The following is a 15,523-nucleotide window of genomic DNA, read 5'->3' on the forward strand; positions in this document are numbered from 1 at the left end:
AGTAATAACATATAAACAAAGTTGAGGGCAAGCTGTTCTTTCTGTTTTGTCTAAGCCTTAATTTGTAGGTTTTATTTGTATAATATCCTAGAGAGAATCACGTATATAACATTTCAAATATTCTGTAATTTTGGGGCGAATTGTGATGGTCAAATTGATAGAGAAAGGAAATAGGACGTCTGTAAAAAAAAAAAAAAAAAGCTACCACGTCTGTGTTCACCTGCAGGTTTTAGGGGCCTGTTGCAGGGTAGAAGTGAGAGGAAATATCACCAAAACCACAGAAAGTCATAGAGATGTGGAGATCTCAAAGCCTGAAAGATTTTTCATGCATCTCTTTTAAACATAATTAATTTCTATGTTTTAACTTGTGTATTGAGATCAATAAAGACCATCATTCTTTCTAGTCTCACTGCACTTTGTAAAGGACTTCTGCATTTCTGTCATGACAGCAATAAGTAAAGCTACTGTCGCAGACAAAAGCTGTGGTGGGCCGTTCCTCCACCCTTTGACCAACCACTGAAGTTGTTTACTCAGATCAAACCTGACTGTGCGCTTCAACCGGATATGAAGTGAGAGAGGAGCTACGAGGCTTCAGCAGGCTAATTTTAGGTTTAGTTTGAGTTGCTTGTTATTTAAAGTACAAATAGTATCTGATGTATATTTTCTGTGTGTGTTTCAAAGATACAATCTACAATTATTTGCATCTGCAGTTTTGAAATATGTTATTTTTAGTGTTATTTTAATTTTAATGTGATTTTATTGATTTATTGTTTCCACTGCATCACTGCACCAAGAAATGGACTAAACAAGCAGTGCTGTCAATCCTATTTGTTGTAACTTTACAGTCAAAGTCCTGCCTTTGCTTAAAAGATCAGTAATAATTGACAAGCAGTGGTCCAGCTTTGTGAAATTAAAAGAGAGAGCGAGACAGGAAAAAAAAGGCCCTCGTGTTTTTTATGCTAGAGTCTCTTATGTACTACTTGACTGCATGATATTGTCAGCTGTTCCTGTCACTACTGTAGTGAAGCTGAGTCACTCAGGATTCGTCCATGTCAGTCACTTTTGGTTTTGATTATTTTACTGCAACCAAAAGCATTTTTTTCACGGAGAAAAAAACAACACTTTGTATATTCTCTCATGCTGCCTCACTGTCAGGTCTTTGTTCAGGTTTACAAGAGTTTTCTCCCTCACATCATTACATGGACCAGCTGAGTCAGAAACTTGTGATCTCTTCCAGGTGAATTTGTTTATGTGATAATGTGAGAGTGATGCTTTGAAGGGAGAGTAGAGGAAGGAGGGTGTGACTGCAACCACCTCCCAACTCTGCATGCTTCTCTCTTCCTGATGAAGTGACTGACAGGCAGAGTGGGCGGGTCATCATTGATGACGTGCAGCTTCTGAATTGGCTGGCTTAAATATTGGAGATGGCTCCTTGTTCTTTGTGTATCATTGTGGCAAAAGGTTGGATTCATGTTTATTAAGTTCACAGAAATAAAACAGAGCAACTAAATTCCTTTTTAACTAAGTGCTACAAACAGTGTTGTAGGATTTACTATTAGGTGTATGTACATATGTGAATATGTTACATGTGGTGCATTTAAATTTGAAGTCTGGTAATGCCAGGGACCTTTTAAAAGGACATCTTAATCGGTGTGGAAAAACATTCAATGTGAATGTCATTCTCTATTTGTTGAATCATTTCACTTTCACTGAATGGTGACATTGATGTCAAGAAAGAGCAAATAGCTGCTTCTCTTTTGTAGTTTGTGTCCCATTCGGAAATACAGACAAACTATTTTTAATCAAAATGTATTGGCGTAGATTATACAGAGGAAATCAAGCCCAATCTAAACCCATCCCTGGACTTTAAGAACAGCGCTATAGACACAAAGCTTCATGAACTTTCACTTCAGTTTTCAATATTTACAGTATATTCAGTTCAGTCTTAAAAGATGCAGTTATGTACTACTCAAGGAAGCTCTATTGAATGAATGAATACTTTTCAGTTGCATCATCATAAATGTAGGATCCAGTCTGGAGCTTTACTCAATTCAAGCTCCAAAGAAAGATATTCTGATGAAAAGCGATTCAAAATCAGGATATGTTGAACTATGCTGCTAAAAATATTTTTGTAAATGAAAATTCTCTTAATCTCTAATCCCCACAATATAAAATGCTGTTTCAGGTGGAGGATACGTGTGTTCGTCCCAAACAGCTTGATCTGAAAAGTCTAAATCTTCTTGGCAATGTTGTGACCAAGAGTGTTTGGGTTCGCACGTAGTTGATCTCTCTGTGAGAGTTACAGACACATGAAACAAAAGCTTACTGCTGCTGTTGTTTCATGTGTTTAGGTTAGAAAGATAGTCGGTATTATTTCCACTGTGGTAGTACAGCGAAGCACCAACATATTGAGTGGCCAATCAGATCGTTCTAAAATTGTTCCCTCCCACTTTTTGCGAGTACATATAAAGTCAAATCAATGTATGATATGTTCTAATGTAGATGCAGACACGAGTGGATTAATCAGAAATTGATGATCATATTTCACTTACTGCTGATGCTCAGAGTGGGGCGTAAGTATATAGAGCTTGTTTTCAAATACAGTATATATTTTACGTGTCATTTCTTGCACTAACGTTTTAATCTCTCCTTTAAAATACTGCTTTGCTTGCTGCTGTGTTGCTTGCTTGTATCTCCAAGGACAAAGACAACCAACCACCCAGAGATAGACAAATCTGTCTCAAAAGAGTCAAAAGTCAAAAATCTGAATCATTGCAACAAAAGGAAAGAGAGGTGATATGCTTCTCAAAGCCCTGAATCACACAATATGTGGCAGGAAGTGTGCTCATTCTGTCACAACCAATCAGATGCTTTTTAAAGTCTGACTTATCACAACTGTCTCACCTCCTTTACTCACTATGATACCAACTATATCCCCATGAAGACATCAATGTCATGATGGTCGTGTTATGGATTGCATTGCTTTTTTTTCATCGAGCATGTAAGTGCTGCTTTTTTTCCGGCCAAAAATTCTGTGCAATAGAGATTTTTCACACTCCTTTATTTAATGTTTTTCTGTTTTCTTTTAATTCAGATACGCTGGTTCCAGTAACGACAGTTCAGCTCGGAGAACCAGTGACCTTGACATGTTCTTTACTCAAATTCAGCGACAAACAGTTCAAATGGTACAAGCAGAGCGCCGGGGATAATCTTAAATTAATTGTGACACTCTTGACATCTACAAGTGCGTTTGAACCAGAGTTTCCTCAATCAAGATTCCAAGCACATCGTCATGACGGTTTTAGCAACCTGACCATTCTGAGGACAGTCCAGGAGGATGAGGGGATGTATCACTGTACAAACGCAGACTTCTTTAACACTGAATGGAATGGGACATATTTGTTAGTAAAAGGTAATAATGTCATTTTATATATATATATATATATATATATATATATATATATATATATATACATATATACAGACTTGTGTTTCTATGCACATTTGAAAAAAAACGCCAACTGTGTTACTGCAATTTTTATTACACAGGAAACAGTCAGACATCAAACTACACCGTCACTCAGTGGCCGACAGCATCAGGTCCAGGCCGAGACTCAGCAACTCTCCAGTGTTCAATCCTCTCTGACCTTGAGCACATGAAGTGTCCAGGACATCACAGTGTGTTCTGGTTCAGAGTCGGATCAGATGAGTCTCATCCAGACACCATCTACACTGACGGAAATAGAAATAATGAATGTGACGAGAAATCTGACGCTCAGAATAGCTGCGTTTATCGCTTCTCTAAGAACATCAGCTCCTCTGATGCTGGGACTTACTACTGTGCTGTGGCCACATGTGGAAGGATATTATTTGGAAACATATCTAAGCTGCACCTTGGTAAGATTTTATGTTCAATAATATAAGACATATTCAAATTATTTTGATACCATTGTGAACAATATGGCTGTTAAGAAGCACTGAAGTTGTTGTTTTTGTTTTGTTTTCTAGCTCAATCAACACATTCAGTTTTAATTGAGAGGGTGATATTAATCGTCTTTTTGGCCATTTCTGTCATTGGAAATGTTGTTCTCATCTGCAAGCTAAGAGTATGTGAACAGTGGAGAGGTGAGTGAAGTTAAAAGTGTTGGAAAAACGAACATTCTCCTGTGATATTTATATTATTAAATGTATAATAATTATATGTTATACATGCATTTTAAACATAAGATCAGACAAACCTTTTCAAGTACTATTATAAAATCATCAGGGCTCAGTCATTGTGCATATTTAAGAAATTGATGTAAAGTAGCAGTAGTTTTTTAAACATAGTCTTCTTTGCTATATTATATCATTCATTGCTCCTAATGATTTGTATTCTACGACTTTATTCTGTGAGGGAAAAGTGCATTTATTGATTATATTTTTGTTATTATAATTTGTTTTCAGCTTCAGGAACGGAAAGTGCTCTTTCAGAAACACAAAAAGACTCCTCACAACAACCAATAGACGATACTGTAAGTTAAAATGACAAATGCAAATTATTATTCTGTAAATATATGTCTCCAAATCAGCATATCAGTCTTTCCAACTCATTTGTTAATTGTTTTATTCACCACAGACTGAAGCTGAACACAATCTGAACTATGCGCCACTAAATTTCTCTGAAAGAAAAGCAACAAGAGGGAGAAAGAAGAGAGAGTTTGCCGAGGACTGTGTCTACTCTCAAGTTAAACACTGACACCGGTGACCATGTGGAGCATCTCCTGAATTATGAATTAAACCTCGCATGATACAGTTCCTGTACTGATTGTTTGGACTTTTTATTTTTCTATCTTAGCTAAATATTCAGAAATATTCCGTGTTAACAGAGTTCAGTTGCTTCATCGCCGACAATATTTGGGCTCTCAAAGCGTAAAGATAGTTTTGTTGCATTTTCCATCCCTGGTTTTTAACTGTATTGACTCACTGTCTTGTGTTTTTTTTTTCAATTAAAATTTATTACATGAAATGTCTTTCTGAATTTTATGTTTGCAACCGTTTTATGAACGTAAACAGGAGGAGAAAGACAGACGAGCGGGCTAAAGGAGAAATCTGGTCAACTTTTGACGGCAATTTAATCGAGTTGGATTTAAAGATTTTATAATACCATGTAGTGTGCAGATATCCGACCCGTGTTTTTAGACTGAAAACCATTTATTCTGTCAAAATAATAAAAAACTTAAGAATGGCTTTATACAGACTCTGATAATATAAACACCTTTTCATTCTACTGCATCCTGTCAGTGTGCTGAAGCCTCTCAAGAAATTTCCTTTGTGACGTTTCATTACACAAAATGTTTGCTCATTAGAGATGCTGACAAAGCCACATGTTGGTTGATTGTTATTGTGTTTGTGGAGTTTTTACAATTCTCTTCTGGTAACAACCTGTTATCCACACTGCTCACCTATGAGCTATTATCCAACCTTTGACCCATATCTTAATAAATTGCCATATTTTGCATGTTGGAAACAAGCCTTCCTCTCAAGATTACCTCAAACTAAGAGTTTGTATCACCTCCTGATTACTGCCAACGTTTACGTTCAGTAACTTGGAATAACGGAAAGAAAAGCATTACATGTAATCCTTGTCACCAAAACACTAACCCACAGGTTATAGCCACAGCCTCCACCAATTTCTACTTCCTGAACCCCTCCCACTAAGATTCACGTTATCCACCTAACAGATTTGGTTCAGTTACAACACAGTTCTAGTGTGCACTGATTTTTCCCGTCGAACACGTGAATAAATATTCACTGTTGTCATTGCCACATATGCCACAATCTCTCGAGCAATTCTCTGAGATGAGAAACGATGGAGAGAGAAGGAAAAAAAAATTGACTGCTGCAAGCATGTGCAACTGAATGTGATACAAAACAGCCCTTTTCATATTTGTTCTACAAATATTTGTATTTTATCGTAGCCTAAAACGCTAATTACATTTTCCACAGTTTAAAGGCCCTGGACTTACACTAAATATGTATAAGTATAAATACCACGTGAAAGTTAGTGTGTGGACTTCTTTTGAAACTAATTTAATTGTTGGAAATGTTCATTATTAAATAAATATTCAATCAGACAAAGTCCGCTCTAACGTGGCCAAATTGAGACTCTGCCTTCATTACAGTATTCTGAGCCATGCTTCATTTTATCTTTGACATTATTGTCCTGTTGCTCGAGTGATTCATCATTCTGGTCCATCATAAAATATTTCAACAAATAACTACTGCACAGCTGGCAACGTCTCCTCTCCCCTCCATTCAACAACAGCACCAGTACTTCTGTTTGTGTTTTGTTCTAATTTCTAGGGGTAATAACAAAGTGATGGTTTCAGTCCCTCCAGGAAATCCCGATCTTGCGATCGCAATAATTAAAGCAAATTCAAGCAAACTCTGCAATATTTGTGGGAGCTTGCAATTTTTTTTAATTCCTGAGATTATTCCTCAAAAAATGTCATCAGCAGAAGCTGTGCTGAAAGCATTGACAGCATGAAGTTAGTCTTTTCAGACAAATCTGGCTTTATTAACACAAATAACTCCTCGTTTACAGTCAGCACGGCTCTCCTCCTCTCATCTCCTCTACAAAACAAACCCTGCGTTCCGGATCGCATACGATTTCTTTTTACTTTTAGTATGGACGACAGCTTCCCTTCAAAAGTATATACTGTTGCATGTAGTATGTATACAATTGGGACATACTACTCCATCATAAAAAATGTGTCTTGAACTTTGATGCACTTTGTCATATCCGTCACGATCCGTAGCGCGACGTTTGTAGTAAAAAGAAAAAGGATGCGATTTAGAACAAGTAAGATTCCTTTTAATGCCCCTTCTTCTTCTTCTTCTTCTTCTTCTTCTTCTTCTTCTTCTTCTTCTTCTTCTTCTTCTTCTTCTGCTATCTCTTCTGGGCGGAGCATTAGCGCCATCAACTGTCTCGGCCGCTCAGTCGTTGTGACGTATCTTCTGCTGCGCAAAGGATTGTGAGTCAGAGCAGCTCGAGTACCATGCTGGCCTGCATACTGCAAAATACGACCGGATGTAGTAGGACATACTGGTACTTTTGGCATCCTACATCTAACATACTATGTATTGATACATATTAAATCTTTTTTTTGGCCTACTAAATAGTATGCTAGTATGGATATTGGAAAGCAGGGCTACAAGAGCATTCAGCTGACTAAATTTGGTTGAACTTATCAATTGTATTTTAAAGTACAAATGATGTCTATCATTCTTATGTTTTGTAGTTCCAGGCATCAACATCCATATGCATCTGTTATCATATAATAAGCAATATTCATACTAGGTTTGTTTTTCATTTAAATTCAATGTAATTATGGTATTGATTTATTTACAATGGATCTGGACTGACTGCAAGTCCATCAATATACCAAGTGAAGCACATTGCAGCCGTACAAGACCAGCTTTGTTAGATTGAAAAAGAGAGTGAGACAGGAAGGTCAACGTGTGATTTTGATTGAAGTATCTCAACAACTGCTGGATGGTTTGCCATGAAATGGACAGTAGCTCTGGTTTTTGTGAGGCTACACCATCTCTCTTGGACAGGGGATGTTGTTTGAGCTTTTGTTCCTGTGAAGGACATGATGTCAGAAAGATCCAGCCTGTTAATCTCTCCTTTAAAATACTGCTTTGCTTGCTACTGCGTTGCTTGCTTGTAGCTCCAAGGACAAAGACAACCAACCACCCAGAGATAGACAAATCTGGGTCAAAGTGAAAAGTGAAAAATCTGAATCATCGCAGCAAAAGGAAACATGTGATATGCCTCTCGAAGCCCAGGATCACACAAAATGTGGCAGGAAGTGTGCTCATTCTGTCACAACCAATCAGATGCTTTTTAAAGTCTGACTTATCACAACCATCTCACTGAAACACTAACTCCATCCCCATGAAGACTTCAATGTCATGATGGTCGTGTTATGGATTGCATTGCTTTTTTTTCATCGAGCATGTAAATGCTGCTTTTTTTTCCAGCCAAAAATTCTGTGCTTTACAGATTTTTCACACTCCTTTATTTAATGTCTTTCTGTTTTCTTTTAATTCAGATACGCTGGTTCCAGTAACGACAGTTCAGCTCGGAGAACCAGTGAACTTGACATGTTCTTTACTCAAATTCAGCTCTGTAGGATTCCAATGGTACAAGCAGAGCGCCGGGGATAATCTTAAATTAATTGTGACACTCTTGATATCTACAAGTGCATTTGAACCAGAGTTTCCTCAATCAAGAATGCAAGTACATCTTTATGGCGGTTTTAGCAACCTGACCATTCTGAGGACAGTCCAGGAAGATGAGGGGATGTATCACTGTACAAGCACAGAGTTCATTGAACCTCAATGGAATGGGACATATTTGTTAGTAAAAGGTAATAATGTGATTTTTTTTTTTACGGATTTGTGTTTCTATGCACATTTGAAAAAAATGCCAACTGTGTTACTGCAATTTTTATTACACAGGAAACAGTCAGACATCAAACTACACTGTCACTCAGTGGCCGACAGCATCAGGTCCAGGCCGAGACTCAGCAACTCTCCAGTGTTCAATCCTCTCTGACCCTGAGCACGTGAAGTGTCCAGGACATCACAGTGTGTTCTGGTTCAGAGTCGGATCAGATGAGTCTCATCCAGACACCATCTACACTGACGGAAATAGAAATAATGAATGTGACGAGGAATCTGATGCTCAGAAGAGCTGCGTTTATCGCTTCTCTAAGAACATCAGCTCCTCTGATGCTGGGACTTACTACTGTGCTGTGGCCACATGCGGAAGGATATTATTTGGAAACATATCTAAGCTGCACCTTGGTAAGATTTTGAGTTCAGTAATATAAGACATACTCTAATAATGTTGATACTCACAATGTGGGAAATAATGGTAATGCTGTTAAGAAGCACTCAATTTGTTGTTTATGAAAATATTACAATTTTCAAGTGTCTGATTTTTCATGCAAAATTTACTAGTAGTAATTTTACTTTTTCCAATCATCTAACCACTGTCTTTGACTTTCATTGTTTCTTTCTTCTCATTCTGTTGTAGGATGCACGTGTTCACAGGAGGACAGTACAGTTATTTTTCTCCTCTGTGCTGTCTTGGCTATAAGTCTGATTGTTATTGCTGTCCTCATTCACGCCATCAAGAAAAACAAGAGTGATACTTGCAAAGGTAAAAGAAGTTACTCATATTTTCTCTGGACAATGAAATTTAAATGATTGAACCTTCATTTATTGTTATGTACTGTATGTTATTTTTTGTTATCCAGCTGCTGTTGGCTTGCAGAAAACACAGGTTGGACAGAAACATCAACTGGTAAAGCACTTTTATTTATTTTTGTATCTCATCAAGTCAATAAAGGTTTTGATATTGCTCATGTTTTTTTTTTTTTTCATATATTTTGTCAGACAGATGAGGACACATGGATTTATTCTGCTGTCATCTTTACCATGATGAAAGCTGAAAGAAATGCAGTAAAGAATGGGAAAGCAGAGAGAGAGAAGATCTACACTTCTGTCAAGGCTTTGGGGTTGGATTAGACTGTTAACACATGCTTGGTGTTCATTTGCTTTGAATAATCAAGTTGATAAACTAGCTAAAGGGCATCATTTATGTTGCAGTACTGTACATACTATACTGTGTATCATCTTAATTCAGATTTGTGTTCTTTTGTTTAAATGTATTTACACAGAATTCATCTTTTTCACGTAAAAATTACAAATAAAACATACTTTCTAGTGCCAAACTGTTGCTGCTGGTGTGATCTGTTTGTCTTTCTAAACACTTACTAACGTCACGGAAATCAGTTCAACATTTAAATTGTGCAAAATGGGTGTTTATCAGGTTTGTAATCTTGTTAAAATCACAGGGATTTAAAAATAATTTAATAATGTGATTATTCCTTCAATCAAAGTATATAGCATTCAATACATTTACACTTCAGGATAAGTTTTTTTTGTTCAATTTTAACAATGACTGTTACGAACCGATAGCCTGATGTGAACCAGAACACAGACAATTGGAATTCTTACTCCTGGAAGTTATAACCTCCCTCTGCTCCATGCACATTACTGTGCTGCGCTTTGTTCACGTGCAACAGGAACACTCTGAACTTTCTGATTCACCCTCGTACGAACCAACAAAAGTTGTCCTGATGTCAGCTTCACATATTTTTGCTGCTCTAAATAAAATCAGACTGATTTATTGGACATATTAGTGTCTAACTTTAGTACAGATAAGTAATAACATATAAACAAACTTGAGGGCAAGCTGTTCTTTCTGTTTTGTCTAAGCCTTAATTTGTAGGTTTTATTTGTATAATATCCTAGAGAGAATCACGTATATAACATTTCAAATAGTCTGTAATTTTGGGGCGAATTGTGATGGTCAAATTGATAGAGAAAGGAAACAGGACGTCTGTAAAAAAAAAAAAAAAAAAAGCTACCACGTCTGTGTTCACCTGCAGGTTTTAGGGGTCTGTTGCAGGGTAGAAGTGAGAGGAAATATCACCAAAACCACAGAAAGTCAAGAGATGTGGAGATCTCAAAGCCTGAAAGATTTTTCATGCATCTCTTTTAAACATAATTAATCTCTCTGTTTTAACTTATGTATTCAGATCAATAAAGACCATCATTCTTTCTAGTCTCACTGCACTTTGTAAAGGACTTCTGCATTTCTGTCATGACAGCAATAAGTAAAGCTACAGTGGCAGACAAAAGCTGTGGTGGGCCGTTCCTCCACCCTTTGACCAACCACTGAAGCTGCTTACTCAGATCAGACCTGACTGTGCGCTTCAACCGGATATGAAGTGAGAGAGGAGCTACGAGGCTTCAGCAGGTTAATTTTAGTTTTAGTTTGAGTTGCTTGTTATTTAAAATACAAATAGTATCTGATATATTTTCCTGTGTGTTTCAAAGATACAATCTACAATTATTTGCATCTGCAGTTTTGAAATATGTTATTTTTAGTGTTATTTTAATTTTAATGTGATTTTATTGATTTATTGTTTCCACTGCATCACTGCACCAAGAAATGGACTAAACAAGCAGTGCTGTCAATCCTATTTGTTGTAACTTTACAGTCAAAGTCCTGCCTTTGCTTAAAAGATCAGTAATAATTGATAAGCAGTGGTCCAGCTTTGTGAAATTAAAAGAGAGAGCGAGACAGGAAAAAAAAGGCCCTCGTGTTTTTTATGCTAGAGTCTCTTATGTATTACCTGACTGCATGATATTGTCAGCTGTTCCTGTCACTACTGTAGTGAAGCTGAGTCACTCAGGATTCGTCCATGTCAGTCACTTTTGGTTTTGATTATTTTACTGCAACCAAAAGCATTTTTTTCACGGAGAAAAAAACAACACTTTGTATATTCTCTCATGCTGTCTCACTGTCAGGTCTTTGTTCAGGTTTAAAAAAGTTTTCTCCCTCACATCATTACATGGACCAGTTGAGTCAGAAACTTGTGATCTCTTCCAGGTGAATTTGTTTATGTGATAATGTGAGAGTGATGCTCTGAAGGGAGAGTAGAGGAAGGAGGGTGTGACCGCAGCCACCTCCCAACTCTACATGCTTCTCACTTCCTGATGAAGTGACTGACAGGCAGAGTGGGCGTGTCATCATTGATGACATGCAGCTTCTGAATTGGCTGGCTTAAATATTGGAGATGGCTCCTTGTTCTTTGTGTATCATTGTGGCAAAAGGTTGGATTTATATTTATTAAGTTCACAGAAATAAAACAGAGCAACTAAATTCCTTTTTAACTAAGTGCTACAAACAGTGTTGTAGGATTTACTATTAGGTGTACATATGTGAATATGTTACATGTGGTGCATTTAAATTTGAAGTCTGGTAATGCCAGGGCCCTTTTAAAAGGACATCTTAATCGGTGTGGAAAAACATTCAATGTGAATGTTATTCTCTATTTGTTGAATCATTTCACTTTCACTGAATGGTGACATTGATGTCAAGAAAGAACAAATAGCTGCTTCTCTTTTGTAGTTTGTGTCCCATTCAGAAATACAGACAAACTATTTTTAATCAAAATGTATTGGCATGGGTTATACAGAGGAAATCAAGCCCAATCTAAACCCATCCCTGGACTTTAAGAACAGCGCTATAGACACAAAGCTTCATGAACTTTCACTTCAGGTTTCAATATTTACAGTATATTCAGTTCAGTCTTAAAAGATGCAGTAATGTACTACTCAAGGAAGCTCTAATGAATGAATGAATACTTTTGAGTTGCATCATCATAAATGTAGGATCCAGTCTTGAGCTTTACTCAATTCAAGCTCCAAAGAAAGATATTCTGATGAAAAGCGATTCAAAATTAGGATATGTTGAACTATGCTGCTAGAAATATTTTTGTAAATGAAAATTCTCTTAATCTCTAATCCCCACAATATAAAATGCTGTTTCAGGTAGAGGATACGTGTGTTCGTCCCAAACAGCTTAACCTGAAAAGTCTAAATCTTCTTGGCAATGTTGTGACCAAGAGTGTTTGGGTTCGCACGTAGTTGATCTCTCTGTGAGAGTTATAGACACATGAAACAAAAGCTTACTGCTGCTGTTGTTTCATGTGTTTAGGTTGGAAAGATAGTTGGTATTATTTCCACTGTGGTAGTACAGCGAAGCACCAGCGTATCGAGTGGCCAATCAGATCGTTCTAAAATTGTTCCCTCCCACTTTTTGCGAGTACATATTAAGGCAAATCAATGTATGATATGTTCTAATGTAGATGCAGACACGAGTGGATTAATCGGAAAATGATGATCATATTTCACTTACTGCTGATGCTCAGAGTGGGGCGTAAGTATATGGAGCTTGTTTTCAAATACAGTATATATTTTAAGTGTCATTTCTTGCACTAATGTTTTAATCTCTCCTTTAAAATACTGCTTTGCTTGCTGCTGTGTTGCTTGCTTGTATCTCCAAGGACAAAGACAACCAACCACCCAGAGATAGACAAATCTGTCTCAAAAGAGTCAAAAGTCAAAAATCTGAATCATTGCAACAAAAGGAAAGAGAGGTGATATGCTTCTCAAAGCCCTGAATCACACAATATGTGGCAGGAAGTGTGCTCATTCTGTCACAACCAATCAGATGCTTTTTAAAGTCTGACTTATCACAACTGTCTCACCTCCTTTACTCACTGAGATACCAACTACATCCCCATGAAGAGATCAATGTCATGATGGTCGTGTTATGGATTGCATTGCTTTTTTTTCATCGAGCATGTAAGTGCTGCTTTTTTTCAAGCCAAAAATTCTGTGCATTAGAGATTTTTCACTCTCCTTTATTTAATGTTTTTCTGTTTTCTTTTAATTCAGATACGTTGGTTCCAATAACGACAGTTCAGATCGGAGAACCAGTGACCTTGACATGTGCTTTACTCAAATTTAGCTCCGTACGATTCCAATGGTACAAGCAGAGCGCCGGGGATAATCTTAAATTAATTGTGACACTCTTGACATCGACAAGTACGTTTGAACCAGAGTTTCCTCAATCAACAATCCAAGCACATCTTTATGGCGGTTTTAGCAACCTGACCATTCTGAGGACAGTCCAGGAGGATGAGGGGATGTATCACTGTACAAGCACAGATTGGATTAACACTGACTGGATTGGGACATATTTGTTAATAAAAGGTAATAATGTGATTTTTTTTTTTTTTTTTTATACAGACTTGTGTTTCTATGCACATTCGAAAAAAACGCCAACTGTGTTACTGCCATTTTTATTACACAGGAAACAGTCAGACATCAAACTACACCGTCACTCAGTGGCCGACAGCATCAGGTCCAGGCCGAGACTCAGCAACTCTCCAGTGTTCAATCCTCTCTGACCCTGAGCACATGAAATGTCCAGGACATCACAGTGTATTCTGGTTCAGAGTCGGATCAGATGAGTCTCATCCAGACACCATCTACACTGACGGAAATAGAAATAATGAATGTGACGAGAAATCTGACGCTCAGAAGAGCTGCATTTATCGCTTCTCTAAGAACATCAGCTCCTCTGATGCTGAGACTTACTACTGTGCTGTGGCCACATGCGGAAGGATATTATTTGGAAACATATCTAAGCTGCACCTTGGTAAGATTTTGAGTTCAGTAATATCAGACATCCTCTAATTATGTTGATACCATTGTGAACAATATGGCAGTTAAGAAGCACTGAATTTGTTGTTTTGTTTGTTTTCTAGCTCAAACAACACATTCAGTATTAATTGAGAGGGTGATATTAATCGTCTGTTTGGCCATTTCTGTCATTGGAAATGTTGTTCTCATCTGCAAGCTAAGAGTATGTGAACAGTGGAGAGGTGAGTGAAGCTAAAAGTGTTGGAAAGACTAAAATTCTCCTGTGACATTTATATTATTAAATGTATAATAATTATATGTTATACATGTATTTTAAACACAAGCTCAGACAAGCCTTTTCAAGTACTATTGTAAAATCATCAGGGCTCAGTCATTGTGCATATTTAAGAAATTGATGTAAAGTAGTAGTAGTTTTTTAAACATAGTCTTCTTTGCTATATTATATCATTCATTGCTCCTAATGATTTGTATTCTATGACTTTATACTGTGAGGGAAAAGTGCATTTATTGATTATATTTTTGATATTATAATTTGGTTTTAGCTTTAGAAACGGAAAGTGCTCTTTCAGAAGCACAAAAAGATTCCTCGCGACAACCAATAGACGATACTGTAAGTTAAATTGACAAATGAAAATTATTATTCTGTAAATATATGTCTCCAAATCAGCATATCAGTCTTTCCAACTAATTTGTTAATTGTTTTATTCACCACAGACTGAAGCTGAACACAATCTGAACTATGCGCCATTAAATTTCTCTGAAAGAAAAGCAACAAGAGGGAGAAAGAAGAGAGAGTTTGCCGAGGACTGTGTCTACTCTCAAGTTAAACACTGACACCGGTGACCATGTGGAGCATCTCCTGAATTATGAATTAAACCTCACATGATACAGTTCCTGTACTGACTCTTTAGACTTTTTATTTTTCTATCTTAGCTAAATATTCAGAAATATTCCATATTAACAGAGTTCAGTTGCTTCATCGGCGATAATATTTGGGCTCTCAAAGCGTAAAGATAGTTTTGATGCATTTTCCATCCCTGGTTTTTAACTGTATTGACTCACTGTCTTGTCTTGTTTTTTTTCATTTAAAGTTTATTATATGAAATGTCTTTCTGAGTTTTTTGTTTGAAATCAGTTTATGAACGCAAACGAGAGGAGAAAGACAGACGAGCGGGCTAAAGGAGAAATCTGGTCAACTTTCAACGGCAATTTAATCTAGTTCGATAAAAAGATTTTATAATACCATGTAGGATGCAGATATCCGACCCGTGTTTTTAGACTGAAAACCATTTATTCTGTCAAAATAATAAAAAACTTAACAATGGCTTTATACAGACTGATAATATAAACACCTTTTCATTCTACTGCATCCTGTCAGTGTGCT

General features: G+C 36.9%; 3 protein-coding genes and 1 long non-coding RNA gene across 4 annotated transcripts; all 4 read left to right on the plus strand.

Moving 5' to 3' along the window:
* Positions 1–1,424: 1,424 nt before the first annotated feature.
* LOC138211581 (signal-regulatory protein beta-2-like) lies at positions 1,425–4,962 on the plus strand. Its single transcript, XM_069171540.1, has 6 exons — positions 1,425–1,461; positions 3,095–3,412; positions 3,550–3,897; positions 4,009–4,125; positions 4,447–4,514; positions 4,619–4,962. The coding sequence occupies exons 1-6, from the start codon at positions 1,425–1,427 to the stop codon at positions 4,736–4,738; spliced, it is 1,008 nt and encodes a 335-aa protein (XP_069027641.1). The 3' UTR covers positions 4,739–4,962.
* A 1,866-nt stretch (positions 4,963–6,828) lies between these two features.
* Positions 6,829–8,882, plus strand: LOC138211583 (uncharacterized). Its single transcript, XM_069171541.1, has 3 exons — positions 6,829–6,844; positions 8,100–8,417; positions 8,509–8,882. The coding sequence occupies exons 1-3, from the start codon at positions 6,829–6,831 to the stop codon at positions 8,880–8,882; spliced, it is 708 nt and encodes a 235-aa protein (XP_069027642.1).
* Positions 8,883–12,804: 3,922 nt separating this feature from the next.
* LOC138211584 (uncharacterized) lies at positions 12,805–14,172 on the plus strand. Its single transcript, XM_069171542.1, has 3 exons — positions 12,805–12,847; positions 13,369–13,686; positions 13,787–14,172. Exons 1-3 carry the CDS (start codon positions 12,805–12,807, stop codon positions 14,170–14,172), a joined length of 747 nt encoding a protein of 248 aa, XP_069027643.1.
* Positions 14,173–14,252: 80 nt separating this feature from the next.
* Positions 14,253–15,110, plus strand: LOC138211779 (uncharacterized). Its single transcript, XR_011179353.1, has 3 exons — positions 14,253–14,360; positions 14,682–14,749; positions 14,854–15,110. It is a non-coding gene; the product is annotated as an uncharacterized lncRNA (long non-coding RNA).
* Positions 15,111–15,523: the final 413 nt, after the last annotated feature.

Source organism: Embiotoca jacksoni, unplaced genomic scaffold (assembly GCF_022577435.1).
Source record: "Embiotoca jacksoni isolate LCO1_2020_lvr unplaced genomic scaffold, fEmbJac1.0.p SCAF_5, whole genome shotgun sequence".
Taxonomy (NCBI): Eukaryota; Metazoa; Chordata; class Actinopteri; family Embiotocidae; genus Embiotoca; species Embiotoca jacksoni.